This window comes from Salminus brasiliensis, chromosome 20 (genome assembly GCF_030463535.1).
Source record: "Salminus brasiliensis chromosome 20, fSalBra1.hap2, whole genome shotgun sequence".
NCBI classification, from domain to species: domain Eukaryota; kingdom Metazoa; phylum Chordata; class Actinopteri; order Characiformes; family Bryconidae; genus Salminus; species Salminus brasiliensis.
Window position 1 is genome coordinate 19,140,997 of NC_132897.1, and position 20,734 is coordinate 19,161,730.

Genomic DNA, 20,734 nt, shown 5'->3' on the forward strand with positions numbered 1-20,734 from the left:
CACACTTGCCCGAGGCCTGCATTATGTGGAATACGATGACTTACGTTTGTACAGCCATGTCTCTCCACTAGCTTACTGTAGCTGCTGCCCGCATCAGATTCAAAACCCTGACTCTGGCCTACAAAGCCAAGAACGGACCAGCCCCTCCGTACTTGATGGCAATGGTCAAAAGCCGGTCTGCACCAAGAGCCCTTCGAGCTTCAAGTACGGCTCGGCTCGACCCGCCATCCCTCAAAATCCACGGAAGACAAGCGTCCAGGCTTTTTTCTGTCCTGGCACCAAAGTGGTGGAACGAGCTTCCCCTGGGTGTCTGAACGGCCGAGTCACTCGCTGTCTTCAAACGCAGACTGAAGACCCACCTCTTCAGAGAGTACTTGGACGAATAGAGTACTATGGTCGCCTTATTGTATTGTGTTTGGTAATGTCTAAGCTTAGAGGTTTCTTTAGAATTATTAGTCTATTCTAACTAGCTACGTTTTTTTCTTGGGTAAATAGCAAAGCACTTTGTAAGTCGCTCTGGATAAGAGCGTCTGCTAAATGTCATAAATGTAAATGTACAGGACACAGTTCTAAGGGGGGGGGGGGTTGTCTGTATATTGCGTTTTACGATATTATTTCAGAGCAAAAGGTGAAGTGAAGGACAGGAAAAGCTAGCACAGCGATAATGATTAAGAAGTGATATACTGTGTAAAAGAATAAGTGCATCTGAGGTACTCACAGCTCCAAGATGAGAATGACCTCATGCTTGTTCTCGAACACATCGTGCAGAGTGATGACGTTGGGGTGTTGGATCTCCTTCAGGATGCTCACTTCCCTCTCTATGTCATCCTTGGAAACTCCGCGACGGCTGGACTTGCTCCGCCGCTTCTTGATGAACTTGGCTGCGTACTCCAGGCCCGTGCTTCTCTTGCGGCATTTCCTCACCACGGCAAACTGACCACTAGAAGAGATGAAGAAGAAGATGATGATGTTCATGTGCATGGACTGCTAAAGAAAAATGCAAAAGACAAACCCAGTGCTCCAAAGATGAACCCCTTTTGGTTCCAGAAGGAACAATGTTGTGAGTAGGGCTGGGCGATAAAGACATTTTCACGATACACAATATTAACTGGGATATGCATCAGTAGCCACAGATTCTTAAAAACTACTATTCAAATCCTCTCCCATACTTTTTGCAGTGATTCGGAATTAGCGTCTGTTGTATCGGAACTGAGGAGCTGCACTTTCCTCCAAGCGCGCTGGCTGCCTAGCGATGCTGCATCCGCGGCAGTTCTATGGGAAGACTTCACATTGACATTTAGCATTGCTAGTGATATGGGGAGTTCACAGGAACAGGGACTGAGTAATTGGGGTAAGATTTCAAATAAATTATTTGAAAAATCATTACATTTAAAAAATTATCACGCAGTTTGATGAAGAAATCACGATTCGAGTGTCATCTCCCACATGAATACTTAAGAACTGTAACAGAGGTTTGGCATTTTTTTACCAATTAGACAAAGGCTGAGATTACAGTGAGGACTGCAGAGAATCTTTTACCTAAACAGGGTTCTAAAACCCTCAGCGGTGTAACCGGCCTTGCACCTTTACGCAGTGTTCTCGACCCACAGTATTGCGCGTTCCTATTCTAAACATGTTCGCATCCCAGCTCCTCTGAGTCTGAGTCACGACGCAGACTCTGAACGACATCCAAGGCACAGCGGCATTGCCAGTAACTCAAGCTGAGGGAACATCATGTTAAAATCAGCCATGCTGCTAATCCCAGCCATACCAACAAAAAAAAGAGAAGGGCAAATGGCTTGGTTTTAGCTTGGAGGTCAGGCCTCAGGCCTTGATTTAAGATCAGTAGCTAATATGGAAAATGTGCAAACCAGTCCATGTTCAGAACATCTGAGCTGAATCTGCTAACTCCTCTTCAACATCAGCAGAGTCAGGAGAGACACAAAGGACACATCACGAGTCCCTAATGACCCTGACCCGCGGTTTCAAGACTCTTAATGCCTTGTTAGTTTGCAAGTTATGCTTATTTCTAATCACAAACCTGCAGGCTAAGTACTACTTTATATGGTCTGGCAGTTCCTGTTAAAAGATCAGTAAATAGCATGTAGACTAGAGCTTTCTGGGTGACATGCAGAAGTTCCATCATTTCCTGGTCAAAATGCTGACGGTGGCTAGCTAAACAGCGTGGCTGGTGGTTGCTGTGGTAGTGATTCTAATGCAGCGATGGCAATACCAATGCCGATATAGTGATGCTGGGCGAGGCAGGTGGTCGTCACGGTACAACTTCAACGATACAATCATATTTCATGCGAGTCCGTCAGTCAGTCACTGACTTCACCAGTCAGTAAGTGAACTTCTAGTTCTGCCCGTTCTTCTTTGCAAGAGGTGTCTAGTTCTGTGAGATTCTTGGGTCGTCTTGCCACACTGCTCTTTTGACGCCTGTCCACAGATTTTAAGGGATGTTAAGGTCAGGGGACTGTGAGGTCCATGGCAAAAGTTACAGAGGGTGTGTGCTTCTTGAAGTAATCTATTGTGGATCCACAGGTGTGTTCAGTGGTTTACTGACAGTGTGATGCTTATAGAAATCATGAATATTTAACAGTAAAATATATCCCAGTGCCGCTGGCTGCAACACAAGCCCACCTTCTGGTTAACAGCTGGAGAGGTGTTCTTTTCAAGAAATTCAGCACCTTTTTTTGTAAACAAACTCATTACGGCCAAAAGTGATGTTATCACAGAAATGCATGAAGCATATAAATCATAGAAACCCTGTCACCTCCCTTTAAATCCAGTCATCTCTCTTTCCTGGCTCCACTTATCAAAGGTCACCTGGAGTCCAGCCCAACGTCCTCCAAGCAGTTCCCCTTTCCTCTCTGACGGTCTTCTCCCAAATCATCATAAGCTGAAGGCTTTGTCCAAACTAGCAAAAATTCTATTTTAACCTAATCAGTCCACATTACTTGTTTCCTTTCCTTTAAAACGTCTGACACTGCTATTTTGAGGTATAGTAGGAAAGGTTTTCTTCTGATGAATTTTCCATGAAGACCATTATGGTGCACAGTGGAACAGTCCGGCACCGCTTCAACATTTGTAGAGTTCTAAAGGATCCTGGGGATATTTTGAAGCCTATTTTGATTGCCTTTCTAGCAATTTTAAAAGCAGTTCTGTCTAAAAGTATTTTTGGTGTTCCAGATTTCTACTTGACCTCCACCATTCCTGTTAACCACCATTTCCTAATTAGGTTACAAACCGAAGAGACAGCAAGCTGAAAACGCCTTGCTTTCTTCTTAAATCTTCTTCTTTCTTCTTAAATCATTCACTCAAACCAAATAATGCATTAATGCGTTCCCCCCACCCCCACACATTCAGTACAGCTGCAATAAACAGCTACAGCGAGGTCACCAAATTAGGGTTTTTTTTTTGCGGAAGTAACAATCGCCACTGGAAAAGAAACATTTCTGAACAATGACGGGAAGGAAGACGGTCCTTGCAGCAGAGCTTTCTCATGTTAATGACCTCTATTCGTTCCGGCCTCACCTATTGTCACCCAGGCAGCAAGCAGGCCCCACAGCAGATAAAGACGCCACATTTGCATTTTATCTTGGCCTTGGGAGCTTCTGGCGAAGCAGACAAGCCTGTACATCAACCGTTTCTGGAAGAAGCCCAGTAGATACGGTACACTATGGAAGGACTGGAGCATGGATCCATATTCCTTAATAGAAATGCTTTGACCCAAAGAGATCGTGTAGGGACTGTAATGCACAGCTATAACCATGACCTACAAGTCTGACGATGACAAATGGTTCACTTTTGTCACAATTCACAATTGTTATTATTTTTGAGATGACCTCACTGATGAATTATGCATCCAGTATTTAGCTGCATTGGGATTAAAGAGTTATTGGTAAACAATTACGTGGGGGGCAAAGAATCCGTCCTTAGTGACACTCCCAGCATGGCTTTTGGCAGTGGGGCAGGGACGAATGCTTTTGTTAGTGACACCACAAAATGTGAGGATCATGGGTTGTCAGCTGGGCCAGTTTCCATGGCAGTGCTGGGACTGGAGGGGTGGGGGTGAAGTAGGGAGGAGAGGAGGGAGGGGGGGGGTACTTCCTCAATCCACTCCACCCTGCTCATCGCTGCTAACCCCTGTGGAGCACAGCAGTCCAGTGTGAATTGTGAACAGCACTGCTAACATCCTGGCAACCACCTGGACAAAAGGGACGAGACGCTGTCATCTCTCCTTCATGTGAGCCGGGCCTGTTAGGGACGCTGCACCCTCTCGAGAACAGCCCGTATCTAATGATAGATGGGGCGAACGTGCATATCAAGATGTCAATGTAGCAAGGCTCTTGGGGTCCTATCTGGAGCGCCATGGTGATGAAGAGGCTTGTTAATCACAGCGGATTTTCAATGGCTTGCCTGGTGGAAGTGCCCTTCAGTCTGGGCATAGTTTTGTGCAATCCACAAGCACGGTATTATCAAGCTGAGACCGAGATGGCACCCATCCAGTGTCAGTGGGTTTCCTAGTGTTTGACTTATCTTCTTAGCTGCTGGTCTACAATTCTGCTAAATTATTTTACAGTCGTGCCTCACTTTGGATCAAGACCTTGGATCTTGGTATGTTGAGCGCCTGAAATCAGATTCCTGTGCAGTGCATGGCTATCAGCAGGCGGGTGCAACCTTGACTTACAATAGGAGTGAAAATGCTGGTGTAAGCCTAGTTGGATTTCTTTATAGATCATTATATCGCATAATCTTTCTAAGCTTTTTGTAAAGCTTGTGCTTAATAACCTAGCTGTTCAGCCTGCGAGAGGCAGGGCACACCACTATCTTTGAATTTTTTGTCTATTCAAACTAGCTGAGGTTATTCTTGGCTAAATAGCGAAGCACTTTTGTAAGTTGCTCTTGATAAGAGCATCTGCTAAATGCCTTAAATGTAAATGTACTTAAACAACTCCCATTAGAGATTTGCTCTGTGACTATGTTGCAGCAACCTTGACAAACAGGAGCCGCTTCCTCTTCTTGGTCATCTAGCCCAAAGTCAGCAGACTTTCTGGATCCGCAGGCTATACCCAAGAAAAGTCAAAAGTCACCAGTGAAGCCTTAAAGCTCAACAAATCATACGTTAATCTTATGCAAAATTATATATATGGCTATAGGTTGCAAGCCGAAGGAACTCCATCTAGTAGGGTTGCGTAATCCTTTGTTGGCCCAAAGCAAATCTGAGAATTAATGCACCTTGCACAGACTTTGCAGTTTAGCGTGTGGATAAAGCCATTACAGAGCTACAAGGCAATACAGACTTGGTATCTCGAGTCTCATATGGACACAGGCTGAGTGTAAAAAGGAAGAAATTTTTTGTTGTTTTACATGAGGTAGTTCTCGTAGCGCTCAGCATGGCATCTGTTTACGGATAAAGTCTCACAGCAGTGAATGTAAACCTGGGATCAGCTGTTTATTTGCAGCTTTATTAGCCAAACCGGCCTCATTAAATTATGTATGATTCTTGCACCGCTGACAAAGGAAGTAGCTACAAAACCGATGGATGGAAAGGAATCGGTGAACAGAAACAGAACTGTTTTGTCTGCCTTATATTAGCTAGCATTGTCTAGCACTATCATGTGTCACATCCAGGAATCCCTGCACTAGAGTGTTTCTTTTTTCTACTTAAACCCTCCTACCTAAAACACTGCCTTTGGCTCCCCCATTTATACAGTTCTAGATTACCACTGCTGTCAAGAATAATAATAATAAATTCATATGAAGTTTGTGCTGATAGATTTCAGGGGCATCAGTGTTCCTTAGCAAAACGCTTACAGCAGATCCCCAGTTATAAAAGAAGTGTTGCCTAATGATGCAATTCGTGAAGGCATGTTTTAGTGTTGAGCAATACTGAAGGGAAGGCATAGACTGGATGATAAGAACAGCAGCCGCTCACAGATGCTGCTAACAGGCAGGCCTGGCTGGCGGTGGCTCAAATTAGAGCGTTTCTCAGCGGAGGCAGCACAGCCCAGTCTTCTGAACTTAAGGGCCTGAAGTGATAGAATTATGGCCGAAAACATCCTCCTGCTTCACTGAGAAGAGAGGGCTTTTCAGCCTCCAACACAAAGCGCTAGCTGACGCATATTCTTCAGACATACAGGAGCAGAAAATCCCTCTCGCTAATGATACCCGTGGGATCCTCGGAAGAAACACATGCGCCGACTCAAGAGTTACTCCTGAACAAACTCGGCCAGGCAAAATATCCAACCACCACTAATGATTTAATTAGGATCTTCAAACAAAAGATTCCACTTTTAGGCTACTCTTCGGAAGAAAGCCCAAGCGGCAAGCAGAGATTTTAACAGCCAGACATGCCAACGCAGGACTCGAGCTGTCCTTTGTTACCTTTTAGGGATGGGGCTTCCAACTTTTGCCCACTTTGTCCGAGAGGGAAACTTGAGCTGGGCTGTGGGGGGAGAGTTGGTAGGAGGAAAGTGAATGGCCTCTGTTCCCCTTTGCCGGGTTGTTTTCGGTGTACTTATTGGAGGCCTACGCTAGCAGCTTCTCAGGCTTTGGAGCCCAAGACAACAGATTTGCATTACACAACACGAGTGGTTGAGGGTGGTTTATTATGGACCCTTCTTGATGGGTTTGCGTGTGTTTAGATCCCAAGGTATTTATGGCTTTATTGCAACAATCTGCAGCTAGGTTTTAGTACTGAAGATTGGCTAACTAATCCAGTACTGACAAAAGATGATCTTGCAGGTTACAAGCACTGAGTACACCATACACATTATATTGTATTACATCATATTATAAAGGCCATTCACTGAGAAATGGCTTAGTAGTAGGGAGTAGCACCTATGCAACTCATTTGACCTAACTGAAGGTAAGCATTCCAATCATTGTACAAGCTATATTGAATAAACACCACGTGGACTTCCATTGTATGTCTTGCTCTTACGTTATTTAAGACAATTTCCAGCTAATTCACAAGTTTTCTGCCTCTGTAGAACGCTCAGACTCTCATAACAGTTAGCAAGAATTGCAACAAACCAGACAGATAAGATAAGAGGTGTGACTGTATCGAAAGGGAAGGTTTATTGTGTGAATGTATGCGGTCAGGGAGAAGGAGGACAAATGAACGAAATGAAGCCCAAACTAGCACAGATTGAAGAACCGAAAAGAACCCCCAAGCTAAGGTCAATTTCCAGCAGAACTCAAAGCCTGCTGCTTGCTCTCAGTCTTGGCGGCAGAACGAACACTAAAAATGCTGGCAGCCTGGCCTTTCTCCAAAAGAACATGAGCTGGATGCATTGAATACAGATACACAGCAATGCGGATTGTGTGGACCAGCTTTGCCTGAGCTTGCCCTTCGTATAGGATTCGAAAGTCATTCTTCCAATCCCCCAGCAGCAGCCCATCGCATATCAGCTGTACTAGAACTGACAAGGGGGCAGTCAAGAGAAGCAGTAATGAACAGAAGCTTGGTAAAATGTCACAATCTGATGTGAAAGAGCAGAATCTTTTCTTCTCGCCTCTTGAGTCACGGTATTTCCTCTTTATACGCTTTCTTCCAATTTTCCCCTCATCTCCCCAGAGCATTAGGATTCAGAACACAGAACTGCAGCTCACCTGAAGTCTGGCCTCACGGTGCCTTGCAGCATGTCTGCTAAAGAGCATCTTTAAAGATTCTAGGCCTTATTTATTTATTTATTTATTTATTTATTTTGGACACTGGGCAGCACATCTACAGAAAGGAATACTTGGAAACATGCGAAGATGGTCCATTGAACATAGCATAGGCTTAAATGAACTATGCTTAATGATGGAAATAATTATGCCAACATCCTTTAAGACGAAAGCTCAGGGAGTCTTCGTCCCCAGATCTCACACCCTATAAAAACCCAGAAAGCAGCTGACACCAGCTTCACAAAGAGGCTCCAATCAGTCCCACAGTGGCCTCAGTTCAGCTCCTGGCCTAGGCTCGCCCTGAGAACATGACCAAGGCCTGACTGGGGTTACTGGGAATAATGGGGCTGAAAGCAGCTGAAACTCCTAATCTTTGGCCTCAATCCCACTATAATCCAGGCCATGCCAAGTATGCATGATCAGTACATCAAACCACACTTGTAATTCTGCAGAAAATACCAGTATGTTGTGACCTCAGAGATCAGTGATGGGCACTCCCGTTCCTTGATCGCGGACTAGTGGACAATAACACTGAGTGCTGGAGCTCGACAGGCCCTGAGGTCTGTGGCTGGCATCTCATTCCACGAGTCGAAATAAAAGTGAAAGAATCTGCCGTACCAGTACGAAATCCATAATGCTATCATTTCTGTTGAACCAGTGGTGTAGGAATATGAAAACTGAAACAATGGAAGCCCACAAGGTTTGGATATAACCTATTTTTTCTGCATTTACTCCCCCAGACACATTGCAGCTGTGAGGACTGCATACAGCTGCTGAGAAAGCAGAAACTGCTTGTTTAGAAGGACAGGTTTCAATCTTGCACAGCAGTCCTGCTTGTCCAGCAGTCTTGTGAATAATTAGACAAACCGAGAGGAAACAATAGGACAGTGAAATGAGTAAAAAAAGGACAGACTTTAACAGAGACTGTGGGATTGTATGCTCTAAGCTCAGACCAAGATGGCAGGTATAGAAATGGTTGAGAATCTGGGTCATACCTTGTCAAAGCACTGATATACTGTCACAGAGCAATGCTGGGTCAGGTGTCCTTCTGCTCCCAAAACAGCCTCAATTCTCCCGTTCTACCACATAGAGGTGTTCTGTATGTTATGATTCAGAACTGGTTACTATTCAGAACTGTTATTAACCATGCTGGAAGTACAATTATCATGCTGGAAGTAGCCAATTCAAAGATCATTCTTGTGGCTGTGATGGGGTGCACATGGTCAGCAATAGTACTCAAACAGGCTGTGACATTCAAGTGATGATTGACTGGTATTAATGGGCCAAAGTGTGCCAAGAAACCATTCCCCACACCACTACACCACCTCCACCAGACTGCACGGTTCACACAAGGCAGTTGGGCCAATGGAATCAAGCTGTCTGGTCTAACTTCTGACCCTCTACTGCAGCCTCAGCTTTGTGTTCTTGTTGGAACACAACCCATACCGAACCTGATGCGGTCTTCTGCTGTTGTAGCCCTTTCTAAGTTTGAGGTATTGTGGCTTCGGAGTTGCTTTTCTGCTCACCACAATTGTGAGTGAGTGATTATTTGAAGTTGTGAACTGTGTCTGTTTCCAGAGCTCAAACCAGTCTGTCCATTCTCTGTTGACCTCTCTACCATTTACTGGATGTTTTCTTTAGTGCACCATTCTGAGTAAACTCTGGAGACTGTTGTGCTGAAAATCCCAGCAGACCAGCTCTTCTTCCATCAACAATCATTCTGATGGTTGATGTGAACATTACCCGGAGCTGCTGACCAGTAACTGCATGATTTTATACACTGCTACTTTGCGATTGCTTGCTCCCAATCTGGAAATGATAGGTTTTTGATATTTTTTCTAATTTCACAAACACTGGCAGATTAGCTTAGGCTGTGTAGACATTCTGGTTCTGTGGCAATGCTGCGGCATAGCTAACGGCAGTGCCACAATTGCGTCTGTTGCAGTATGTGCGTGCATGTATCGCCACAAACCGTGTACTATATTTATACGTTGTGATCTCAGTTTTCACAAACATTACACTCATTCTCCATGGTTGCATCCCAAGAGGGCTTGTTCTCAGGTGACTGAGAGAATGTGTTTTTCCTCAGGTCGTCTGTACACGTTTACATTCCCTGGGAACACGAGGAGCGTTTTCACCTGGTGCCAGGCTGACGTGACCCGCGCTCGGAATATAGCAACACAAAAGGCTCTCCATTCAGCCCGGCATCCCAGCACAGATAACGTATCTAACGGATATGTATGGGGCAAAGGTGCGTAGTAAACCTTCACAACACGTGCTGGAGCATTCTCGCTGGAGCATGTTGTAAGGCTAGTTTGACTGAGCAGCATTTTCAATAAGCAGGAACGGTAGAAGCTGTGCCAGAGCTGATTCAATAGTACTACACTTAGAGTGCTTATCGAGTTCAGGGGGTGGTTTTACCTAGAGTTGTTGCAAAATCCTGTCAACCTCACTTCTAAATCATGCCATTTATGAAGCTACATGCTTTCCACACGTATTCTTGTAATGATACAGTGCATCAATGTAATTGTAATGATTATTTATCAAGTAACAAGTATTTACTAATGTTCTATTTCATGTATATTAATATAATTTATTGCAGTTTAATTGTAGTTAACTGCTTTAAAAATCTCGACTCACAGCCTAATCAGAACTTGGAGGACGTTGTAAACCCTTCCCCCCTTTTTTGTCTCAGAAGTAACTCAGATTACCAATAATAGTGTCATGTTAAGATCATTTTATGGCACTGATAATAATGTAATGAATATTCATAATTAAGAATATTCACATTGGAATATAACATGTCACATAAGGCCTATTAAATCATACACAGCAAGCTACAACTTTCATATCGTTCTCATCTTCAATGACAGATCTACCAGAGGCAGAATATATCTGCCCTAGATCATTTATTTTACCCAATCTTTGATACGCAGAGGGCATTATTAATATCATACCATGCTGGATCACTAACTTATGAAGAAAAATGTGTAAATATTTTAATATATACTTCAGAACAACAAAATATCACAATGGCAGTTTTTTTCCCCCAATAATGTGCAGCCTTATGTCTGACTATGGCAATTACAAATGGCACAGATCACCAAGAGTGTTTTCCTCCATCTTTCCTATTTTAGGGTTGGGCTTAAGCTTAAAAACATTCGTCATAGAGCAGAGAGTGGTTCTTTCATGGCATTGTTAAAAGAACCACCTTAATTTAAAGGCTTATCACTGACAGGAAAAAAAAAGTTCTTGCTAATCTGATTTGAGACTTTTCTACACGACCCCCTGATATACATATTAGGCCTGCCACTGTAGTCTTCTGATAACACTCTCCTCTGTATAATCACGCCGCCTGTGTCGCGACCCCTGCAAGCTGTATGACAAAGCAGCTTTTGTGCTGGCCCGTCATTGGCTCGTCGGGGTATTCGACGGGGTGCCGGGGTTGTTAACACAACACCAACCCCCACATTACATCGAACCCCCCCAAAACATGACACACACACACACACCCACACACACAAGTGGAGAATGATGTGTTAATATTTTAAGCTCTGACCTTGATCCATTAAACCAACCCCATGTACAGTCTTCAAGGTTTGATTGCTTTTACGTCCCCGTTTGTCCCCGGAATGCTGAACTGAAAGGAAACCCCTAGGAATGCTACCCCATTTCAACACCCAGTCATTTCCGGATCTCCCCTCGTATCTTCTCTCTGAACCGTTTACCCTACAGATTGAGACGGTTAATAAAAAAATAAATAAATTTAATAAAAAAAGTTTCCTGTTGGCAGCAAATCCTAGACAAAGGCCTCCCCAGCCAAATTGCTCTCTGCGAGTTTCTGAGACATCTTAAAGAGACAAGGTCTGATTCGGATGTGCCCTCAATTACATGAGGAAAAAAAGGAGCTTTGGTGCTTGACTGGAGGGAGAATTAACTGCAGTGCTAGGCCTCAGGGTGGTCTGAGGATGAAGAGTTAAACAGAGTGATTCTACAACAGCAAATACAGTAAATTAATGCATTGATTTTATAGTTTTTTGTTTATTTTAAGCAATTATCTGCCGACATGACTGATATTATTGGACATCCCTACTTGGTCTTTATACCCTTTAAGCCCATTTTACATTCACCTGTAAGTGTTGGGCCTCATTCACCAATATTGGAGCTAATTCAACACCACAGAATGTACATGATAAACACACACACACACGCACGCACGCATGCACGCACGCACAGTATATGAGCTCTGAAAACATATAGAACAGCTAGCCTTCCAGAAATGTAAGCAGCAACCTCAGACACTCAAGATACTCATTCCACCACATTAACTCCTTTACACATTTTTCACATAGCTAATGTGCAGGCAATCATCACAGATTTGGCACTTAACCAGCTCTGAACAGCAGACTTAAGAAGCTTTGGGGAATAATTACAGTACAAAAAAAATGCCTGCCAGCAGTGTCAACGTGTTGTGTCTTAAATGAGCTAACAATATTTATCTGCTTTTGCTTCTGAGACATATTTAATAGGTAATCCTGAATCTGAAGGGATGCATCAAAGTGGTCTCAGCTAGTTGGACATCACAGTACTACAGAGTACCACTCCTCATAACTGGCTGGCTGCAGTGTCCAGTACCTCCAGCCAGTCCAACTTGGCCAGCAAACTTGCTCGAGAGTTGAACCTAAAAATAAACGAAGCGAATTTCAGATTATGAACACACAAACAAAGCTGGTGAACTGGAAACTGATGCAGCAGAGTGTGTCGAAGACATGCACACTTGCACATTTCAAGAATAATATACTCCACAGAATATAGGCCTTAAATTCTCATCACGCTGGAAATTACTAGCGTGGAAAATGCGGCAGTCTGAGTGTAAACATCTAGGAATTGCAACAGCTCTCTGCATGGCTTCTAAGCATGAAAGTATATAGCTTTAGCAGGGAGCTGCTTTTAAAAATGTGTTAAGCAATTAGCAGGGAACAGCACTGCTCCGTTCCACTCACATGCTTCACATGCTTCACGTGCGTAACTGTGAAACTATGATGGGCACTGTCCGATCAATAGAGTGATTTTGACAGTGGGGGAGATTGCTGGCCCAGTTACCTTCTCTTGCCTCGAGAGCTTGCCAACAGATACAATCTTTCACTGACAGCGAACATTTAGCAATTAGCTTTTTCCAGTATTGACCCACTGAGCTGGTGCCAGACTTTCTGGGAATGTGACAACACGTTCAGTTAAGGGTCCATTCAAGGACAGATTCTTTTTGGCTTTTTAAAAATGACTAAAAAAAGATCATCAGCTCATCAGATGCATCAGCAAAACGGGTAATTCTTTATATACGGGCAACCCACACATCCCTGTTCCAAATGAAAACTGTATCAACCAATAGTACAGTTTGGCCCATGCAGTGCAAATCTCAGTTAACCTACTGACTATTTTACTGATTAGTCCGTTCATATAAATAAATAAAAGGATTGCTATATATAAATATTTATTTAAAAAAATTATGAAAAAAACAGTCAGTGATCATAATGATAATAATGCACTCCATGTATCCAAGATTAGAGTAAAATAAGTGGTAATGGGCAGAATTTGTATGCCTGGAAAATGGCAAATAAGAGAAGTGAAGAATTCCATTTTGCATCAAGCAGCCAAACTGTGGCATTACATGCTTGATGCTCATAGCACCTGACACTGCATGTTCTGCGATGTGACTACTGCGATGCATTGCGAAGACGGTGCTGAAACGATACATTGTGCAGCCCTGCTGCATGTCATCATATGTAAAAGTTCAAAACTGTAGCTTTAAACTGGCAAACTTTTCCAGCAAATCCATCTGGAAAAAAAGGAAGCCACCAAGAATGAGATCCCAGAAGTGTCTGTCCGAATAATCTACAAAATCACAATGATGTTGCGTAAGCTGATTCTACTTAGACCTTTTAACTGCATAAAACACTTACATTTTTAGCCTGAATTACTTCATTGTGCAACCGCTTTCCCCCACTTGGCTATACTAACAAGCTTTTCTTCCTCTAAGCAAATGAAGATTCGCTGCATAGGGTATTCTCAGTGGATTTAGCAAACTTCCGAGTCCAGTCACGTTCTTGCCAGTAATGAACACAAAAATATTGCAGCAAGGAGCCATGACATGTATTCTACAAGAGCAGCAGCGCATTGCCCCTCGGGCCAGACGGTGAAATTGCCCAGTATACGTTTGCGCACACAGATCTGTATTCAAAAGCGGGAAGCCCTTTCCTCCAGTTAAATTGAATTTCGCTTGGGTCAGAGACAAGTCTGTTGGAAACGTCTGCTGGAGACTGAGCCAGCTTTCTATCTCGGCGCTAAAAAGAAAAGGAACAAGCCATTTGTCTGCTCTGATTTTAATTCCGTACCGCCAGCCTGCCTGCGTCACGTCATGCTATTAGCCTAAACCTCAGATGGACATTTTGGACAGTTTTACTGCAGAATAAGCTGTTAGCCTCTGAACATAACCTCTGCCTCAGTCCAAACACCCACCAATCAGCTAACTGGCCCAAATATGATCAGATAATAAGACCTGACTAATCATCCTATTAGATCAATGAGCGATGAAGTGAGGAAATTAACTCATCCATACCCAGTGGTAGTGGACTTAGTTCTCCAGCTCGTCGTATACAAACCTGTCCCATATAGCAGCCCGTTTGGTTGTGTATAATTTGAATTAATAGTTTGTGTGTGTGTGTGTGTGTGTGTGCGCGTGAGTCATTTCGGTTCATTAGCGGAAAATGACTGTGGGCGGACAGTTCAGGGAGAACAGAGCCTGAGCCCACTAATCTGCGGCGTCCGAGCCATGCGCATTATGCAACCGCTCTGCCGCGCAGGGGTAACCAAGGAAACGCCGCTACTCCAACATCTTTTGCTGGAGATGGCCGGTGGGATTTACAAGCGGCTTGCTTGGAGATACGTGAAGTGAAGCAGCAGGAGTCCATCTAAGGGTTTGTTTGTCTGTCTGTCCATCTGTGTGTGTGTGTGTGTGTGTGTGTGTGTGTGTGTGTGTGTGTGTGTGCGCGTGTGTATATAGTTTTGGGCCATTGAATAAAACAAGTCCTATTGGAGTCTTGGGCTGCTCTACATTTGACCTTGCTGACACACAGCCCTTTCTAGCACCTGAAACCAGGCTTGACATTATTTTGCATGTTAACCCTTATCTTAGTCTACCTGTGAAACATGCTAATTGCAGTAGGGTTATAGTAACTGCCATCCACGAAGCCAGTCGTTCTTACACTGATCCTTTAGGACATGTCTGTGCTGGGCCATGTGTTGATGCCCGAGAATCAGGAATGGCACTGGTAGTGGATCATTTACATTACATTTAAATTCACATCCTTTGGCTGAAGCTCATATACAGAGCAACTCACATTTGAATCATTAATGTTACAAGAGTGGGCTTGGGACCAGATGGTCGCCTGGACAGGCTGGGATTGAAGGAGGTTGAATTCTGTTGCGCTGCGATGGTAAAAAGGTGTGTTTGTACTTCTAATTGTGATATTCGAGACATTTATAAGGTTTGTATTGGTGCTGATATCTATCCAGTTTTCAGGTCCTGGTAGGGATGCCGCAATCTATGGAACCGTGTGCAGATGCAGATATCCCATTTTGTCAAGTACATATTTGCTGTAACAAATGCAGATGCATATACATTTGGAGAACAGAAAATACTAGATCTTAGTCTAGGTTTATTAGGTTTTTTTCCAAACATGCAGTTGCTTTGCTCTGGGCACAAAAAATATGTCACAACAAACCATGTGAAAACGTTCACTCGGATTATTCCTCAGACCTGTCTGGGGCAGGAGTAAAAAAAATAAATGGAGGAAGGTGGTCCTGTGTTCTGTTTGACTAGTGTGTATTTCTGTGCAGTTTATCATGGAGCAATGGCAGAGATGGCATAGAATTAGTTTGGAACTGGGTCGAGACCAGCTCTTCTCATTGGTCTGGGTGTGGTCGTTTTGGTCCGCATCCCAGTGCAATTACAGTGTTCACACCTGCCCAAACGAATCGCACATGGGTCCCTTTATCCTTGGTACCGATATGATTTTAATATCCATGCGCAATATCAGTGTGCACTCTACTAACTAATAGTGCAAAGATCCAGTGACTGTGGTGCTCACCTACAGTATCTCCGAGGTTCCTAAATCGCTGCCTTGCACTGACCATCTCACAATACCAGTTGTTGAAAAGCTCCATTAGAGGTGGACCAAACTTTACCTGAAGTCATATCCCCACTGAAATATGCAGCATTATATTAAGCATTATATTATTGCGGTCACCCAAAACCCTCCAAGACCTCGACCGCCAAAACGCCCAAAATGGCAAAAGCGGACATGCAAGGTTTTTGAGTGACAGTGACCGTATATTGCATCCAAATCATGCAGGCCTTATCCAGGCCAACCATGCAATGTTATGCTATTGCCCTTGTATTCACAGAGCTTTGCTGAGCTGCAGAAAGTAACAGTACAGTGCATAAAGAGGAGTAACGTTCTCCGACCCTTCGCCCACAACTAGCTTCAGCACTTCAACAGGTCTGTCGATTCTTGTTTGCTGACTTCAGCACTCGCTTCCTGACACATTGGTACAGGAACATGGAAACGTTTTTAGAACCAACAGCGCGTGTGGATGTAATGGATATGCCAGAACCTGGGTAAAGAATCCTATAAGGAACCAGGTACTGGTGTGTTTCTTTGAATGCTAAAAAAAAAAAGGCACCTCAACATGGCAGTGGAATGTGACTCTGTCCTTTTTCCTGAGGATTTAAGGCTACAAAGGGCACATTGTGTGAAAACCGCAGAGAGGGCAAGTACGAGCCCAACTTATCAAGTTATCCGTGGAAGAAGAAGGAAGAATAAATCACAAAACACACGCTCTCATTTGTAACTTAATCAAACTGGCGGAACCAATTACAAAATTAGCGTGCTCGTACGCTTTCAAATGAGCTTAGAGGCCTCGCTGTTCCAGTTAAAGCTGGCTGAGGAGAAAGAGAGCGAGAGAGAGAGAGGATCCAATCCATGCTCTGACAGTGGCAGGAACAACAGGGCGGTTACCGTGGCAACCAAGGGGGCGGGGACTTAGAGGTCAAGTGTTTAAAAAGGGCACCTATGGAGACTGAAACTGACATTAACCTGGTTTCGAGGCGGTCTGCTTACTGTCAAAACACGAAGGGGACGCTGGCGTGATCTGTTGCTTTTGACGTCAGCTGACTAGCTGAACAGCTACTTGGCATCAAATCCAAACATCAGGAAAAGACACACACACACACACACAAACACACACACACACCTTATTCAGAGTGTCAACAGCCAACACTAGCAGCCCCACAGACCAAGGCTATCTATCACAGTCCTACTCTTTTAGATAGTATTAGAGCATTAGCTCCTCTACAGCTGAGCCACTTTCAGCATAACGAAATTCATCTGGCCAATAATGTCAAGCTTGTTGATAGCATTAGAGCCTTAGCTGCTCCAGAGCTATGCTATTTCTAGCATTAACAACGTACGTTTTGTAGCCAGTGACTGACAAGCTTTCTGACGTTATTACAGCTAATAAAAGAAAAGCCTGGCCAAGAGCTGTCAGGATTTTATATTGACTGCATTACAGCATTACCTGCTCCAGAGCTGGGCTAGTACTAGCACTGAAAACTGGCTGTAGACTGTATTAAAGACAGCCTAGAAGATCTTCAATGAGTGGCCGTTGAAGAAATTGTCTGAAAGAAGAAAATAAAGATGGAAGAGGAAGTAATGGAAGAGAGGAGCCAGAATTCCTGCCACTTTCTCACTCCATCTGTAGCTTAGCAACAGCTTTACCACAGCTAGCAGCCTCCCGTCTGAGACACGGCGAGATCAACACGTTCAGCTCATCTATGACTGAATATTAATAAATCAATCGGGAGACACTGTTTGTTCCGCGGCCTCCAGTCAGGCTGCTGCAGCTCTCCAGAACGGAAGACATCAACCACGGTCGTGACTGCAAACACAATTCATCAGCGACCGTCCCAGGCTACAATGGCCTATTTCCTATCACTCAGGGTTACTGGCGGCGTTTCATGTTGGGGTTTGACTGAATGTAAATTCAGCCCATAAAAAGAGCATGTTGCTTTCAGGAGGCGTTCAAACGCAATATGGAAATGCTCCATCAAGTTTGATGGCCATCGTGTCATAAAGCAGGCAATGATGTCTGCATGACATGTTGATGATAACGGAGTTGATTCAGAGCCGAGTCTCAGCACAGAGTCTGTGTCTCTGCGTAAAAATAGCTTAAATATGATCGAAATACACAAAATAACAGGGCTTCAATAGTACTAATCAAATAGTAGATGAAATTTACCCAGATGCTGAACGTATCTTATCAAAATTGTGTGCTCCATCTCAGAATTCCAGTGGCACAAAAGTCAAATCCCCCTCCAAGGCCAGTCGCTCAACTTCGCTCTCCCAGACACAAGCTTTTATCGCCATACTTGTGTCAGAGCCTCTGTAGCCAAGCTAGCTACACAAATGCTAGCTCGGCAGGTGAGCTACAGATCCAACACCACAGAATCCACTCCATCTGAGTCATTAATCCTCAAGAAGGTTGTTGGTGAGCAGAATGTGGTCATCCTAAATAAGCAGTGTAACCTGTGCCGTCCAGTCTGGAGCCTGACTCTCCACTGCCCTGCTGTGTTACGGGTCTGCTCTGGAGTTCTGCAATGATCCCCTCCTACCACACTCCATTGCTATACATACACATACTTAATCAGCATGGACCTCAACATTAACTCTGAGCATATGTCCAGCACCTACTCACACTCAAACTTCATAACCTGTTCCTACATGAGCTATAGCTCTTCATTATCTCTCTGTCTAGTTTTTTGTGTAATGTTATTTGTTTGTTTGTTTGTGCTGTGCGGGTCGACCTAAGGCAGATGGGTTCCTTGGACTGAGTCTTGGTTTCTCCCAAGACTATGAGGTGATTTTTTCCTTGCCACTGTCGCTACCACCTCTGTTGTGGTGCTTGCTCATATGAGGCGTGGACCCGGATCTCTATAAAGCGCTTAGTGACATTTGTTGTGAAATAAATACATTTTAAATTGAATGTGTAATGGCATCAGATTGACATCAACATTTACTGATTGATTGATTTGTATAAACATATAATACAAAACTGTTATTGCCTAGGTCAGTGGGACTGCTAGTGTTGGCTGTTGACACTGAAAAAGGTGTGTGTATATATATATATATATATATAAAATACAAGAAGTTCATCAGTTTAAAAACGTTTCTATGTATAAGTACAAGCTAATTTATATTTTACAAAAATCAATACATCTATTTTAAACTTAACTGTCACAGCCCACATACGTCTATGCATCCTCTACGTTGACATTGGTGGTATGCAATTCATCCACTTTGACAATAACAGACATGGCGACGGTGGGGGAAGTCGAGATAACATACTTGCTACAAAAAAGACGAAATAGCAGGGGTTTCTTCTTCGTTGTGTTTATAAACCGTGTTTTGCTCGAATTATTGACTACACTGCCCGCATGATTTCCAGTAATAATGCCCAGTTACGTCCGTATCCGTAAGCTTTCAGAGAATGTGCACAAATGCAGACGAGGTGTACGCATAGTACGGACAGAAAGCGTCTGAATCCATATTCAACACTGAGCATAAACAAGCTTTATCCACTACAGGTATGCTTAAGGGCATACGTGCACACTTTGTGAAATGGCCTGTTACTATTTTATACTATTCTGTTGTTTGCTAAACTACAAACTGAACTTCATGTACAGGTGTGTGTATTGTGCATGCTCCAAGTGTGTCAATGCAGGCCATCATCATGCACCAAACACACGTGCACAGACGCACTCCCTGTGTTGAAGCTCACGCCAGTCCCTTTGTGACTGGTCTGTCCATTAATCACAGTAGAATAGAGCCCAGGACAATGGCCTGTGCCTCAGCTCCTTTGATTAGACGGCCAGTTTATCCTGCCAGCACACCTTCACAGCCCAGGCCAAGAATAAACCACAAGAAGACGTTAAACAGGGGAGGGGACGGGGGTGCCTGGTGGCTGTGTTTGACTGTGGTGCTGTGGTTACACTGTGGTGAATGCAAAGCTGGAGCTATGCAGAGAAAGCCTGGCACAGATGGCTGGCAGTGTTGGGCTGTATTAGTTAAATTCCTTATCACAATCCAAATAAATCAAGTTATCAGATGATATTTAAGTTAGTTTTAATAAAATGAACACTTCTGAGTGCTGCTACTTTACACTGTAGAGCACTGTCTCATTGTATTGTGGTACTATACTTGTGGCTATTGTACAGCGCTGACATAAATGATCTACCACTTCATTATGTAGAAATCAAAATGTGCAGACTTTTCAGTGATGTCAAAAAGACAAGGTAGGAGCAATCTGATTGCTGTATTAAACACTTTCTCTGACTAATCGGAAGAATAGGAAAGAAAAAAAAAATCAAATTACATTTGTGCTCATAGATTTCTCTGTGTGGCCTTGTCGATTTCAAAGCAAGAACACCGGTGTTTCTTGGCAGAAAGCCTACACATTATTCTACTAAGCCTAGGTACACACAGTTTTCTATTCTAGGGCACCTTTAATACAAAATCCGGTCCCTACACCTGTTCCTAGAGGCCCACTGTCCAGCCTATTTGTTTGTTTCCCCAGCTTTGGCACTCTTACTGCAACTCAGTAGACACTTGTTGAAGGGTTAATTGGTAGGGTCAGGTGTGCTGGGAGAAGCAAAAACACTCGGGGCCCAGCATTGGTTACCACTGCTGTTAAGAAAAAATTAAAAAAGTTTGTAAAGGTGTCCTAGAATGTAAAACTGTTTTTACTTTGATTTAGCTGAATAATGAGAGTTCAGTACATGGAACTGACATACCATGAACCTACACCATACAGGGTTATGTGCTCGTTCAAAAGCGCCCAGCCCACTAGAAAAAGCCTTCTGGGGCTAAATGCAACAGCTACTTCAGGTAGAATCTGAAAGCAGGGCTAAAAAAAAAAGGGCTAAAACCTAACATTAGGCCTT

At 43.6% G+C, this 20,734-nt stretch overlaps 1 protein-coding gene across 4 annotated transcripts in view; it reads right to left on the minus strand.

Moving 5' to 3' along the window:
- The window catches only part of dapk1 (death-associated protein kinase 1), an 87,670-nt gene that overhangs the window by 56,964 nt on the left and 9,972 nt on the right, over positions 1-20,734 (minus strand). For 3 of the 4 annotated variants that reach the window (XR_011977950.1, XM_072664351.1, XM_072664350.1), the window contains exon 3: positions 719-940. Coding sequence is in view for 2 of the 4 variants with exons in the window: in XM_072664351.1 (XP_072520452.1) it covers positions 719-940 (222 nt within the window). In the remaining 2 variants the exon portion in view is untranslated. Of the gene's footprint in view, positions 1-718; positions 941-1,169; positions 1,193-20,734 lie in introns of those variants that run through there. The other variant, XM_072664352.1, reaches the window with a different exon arrangement.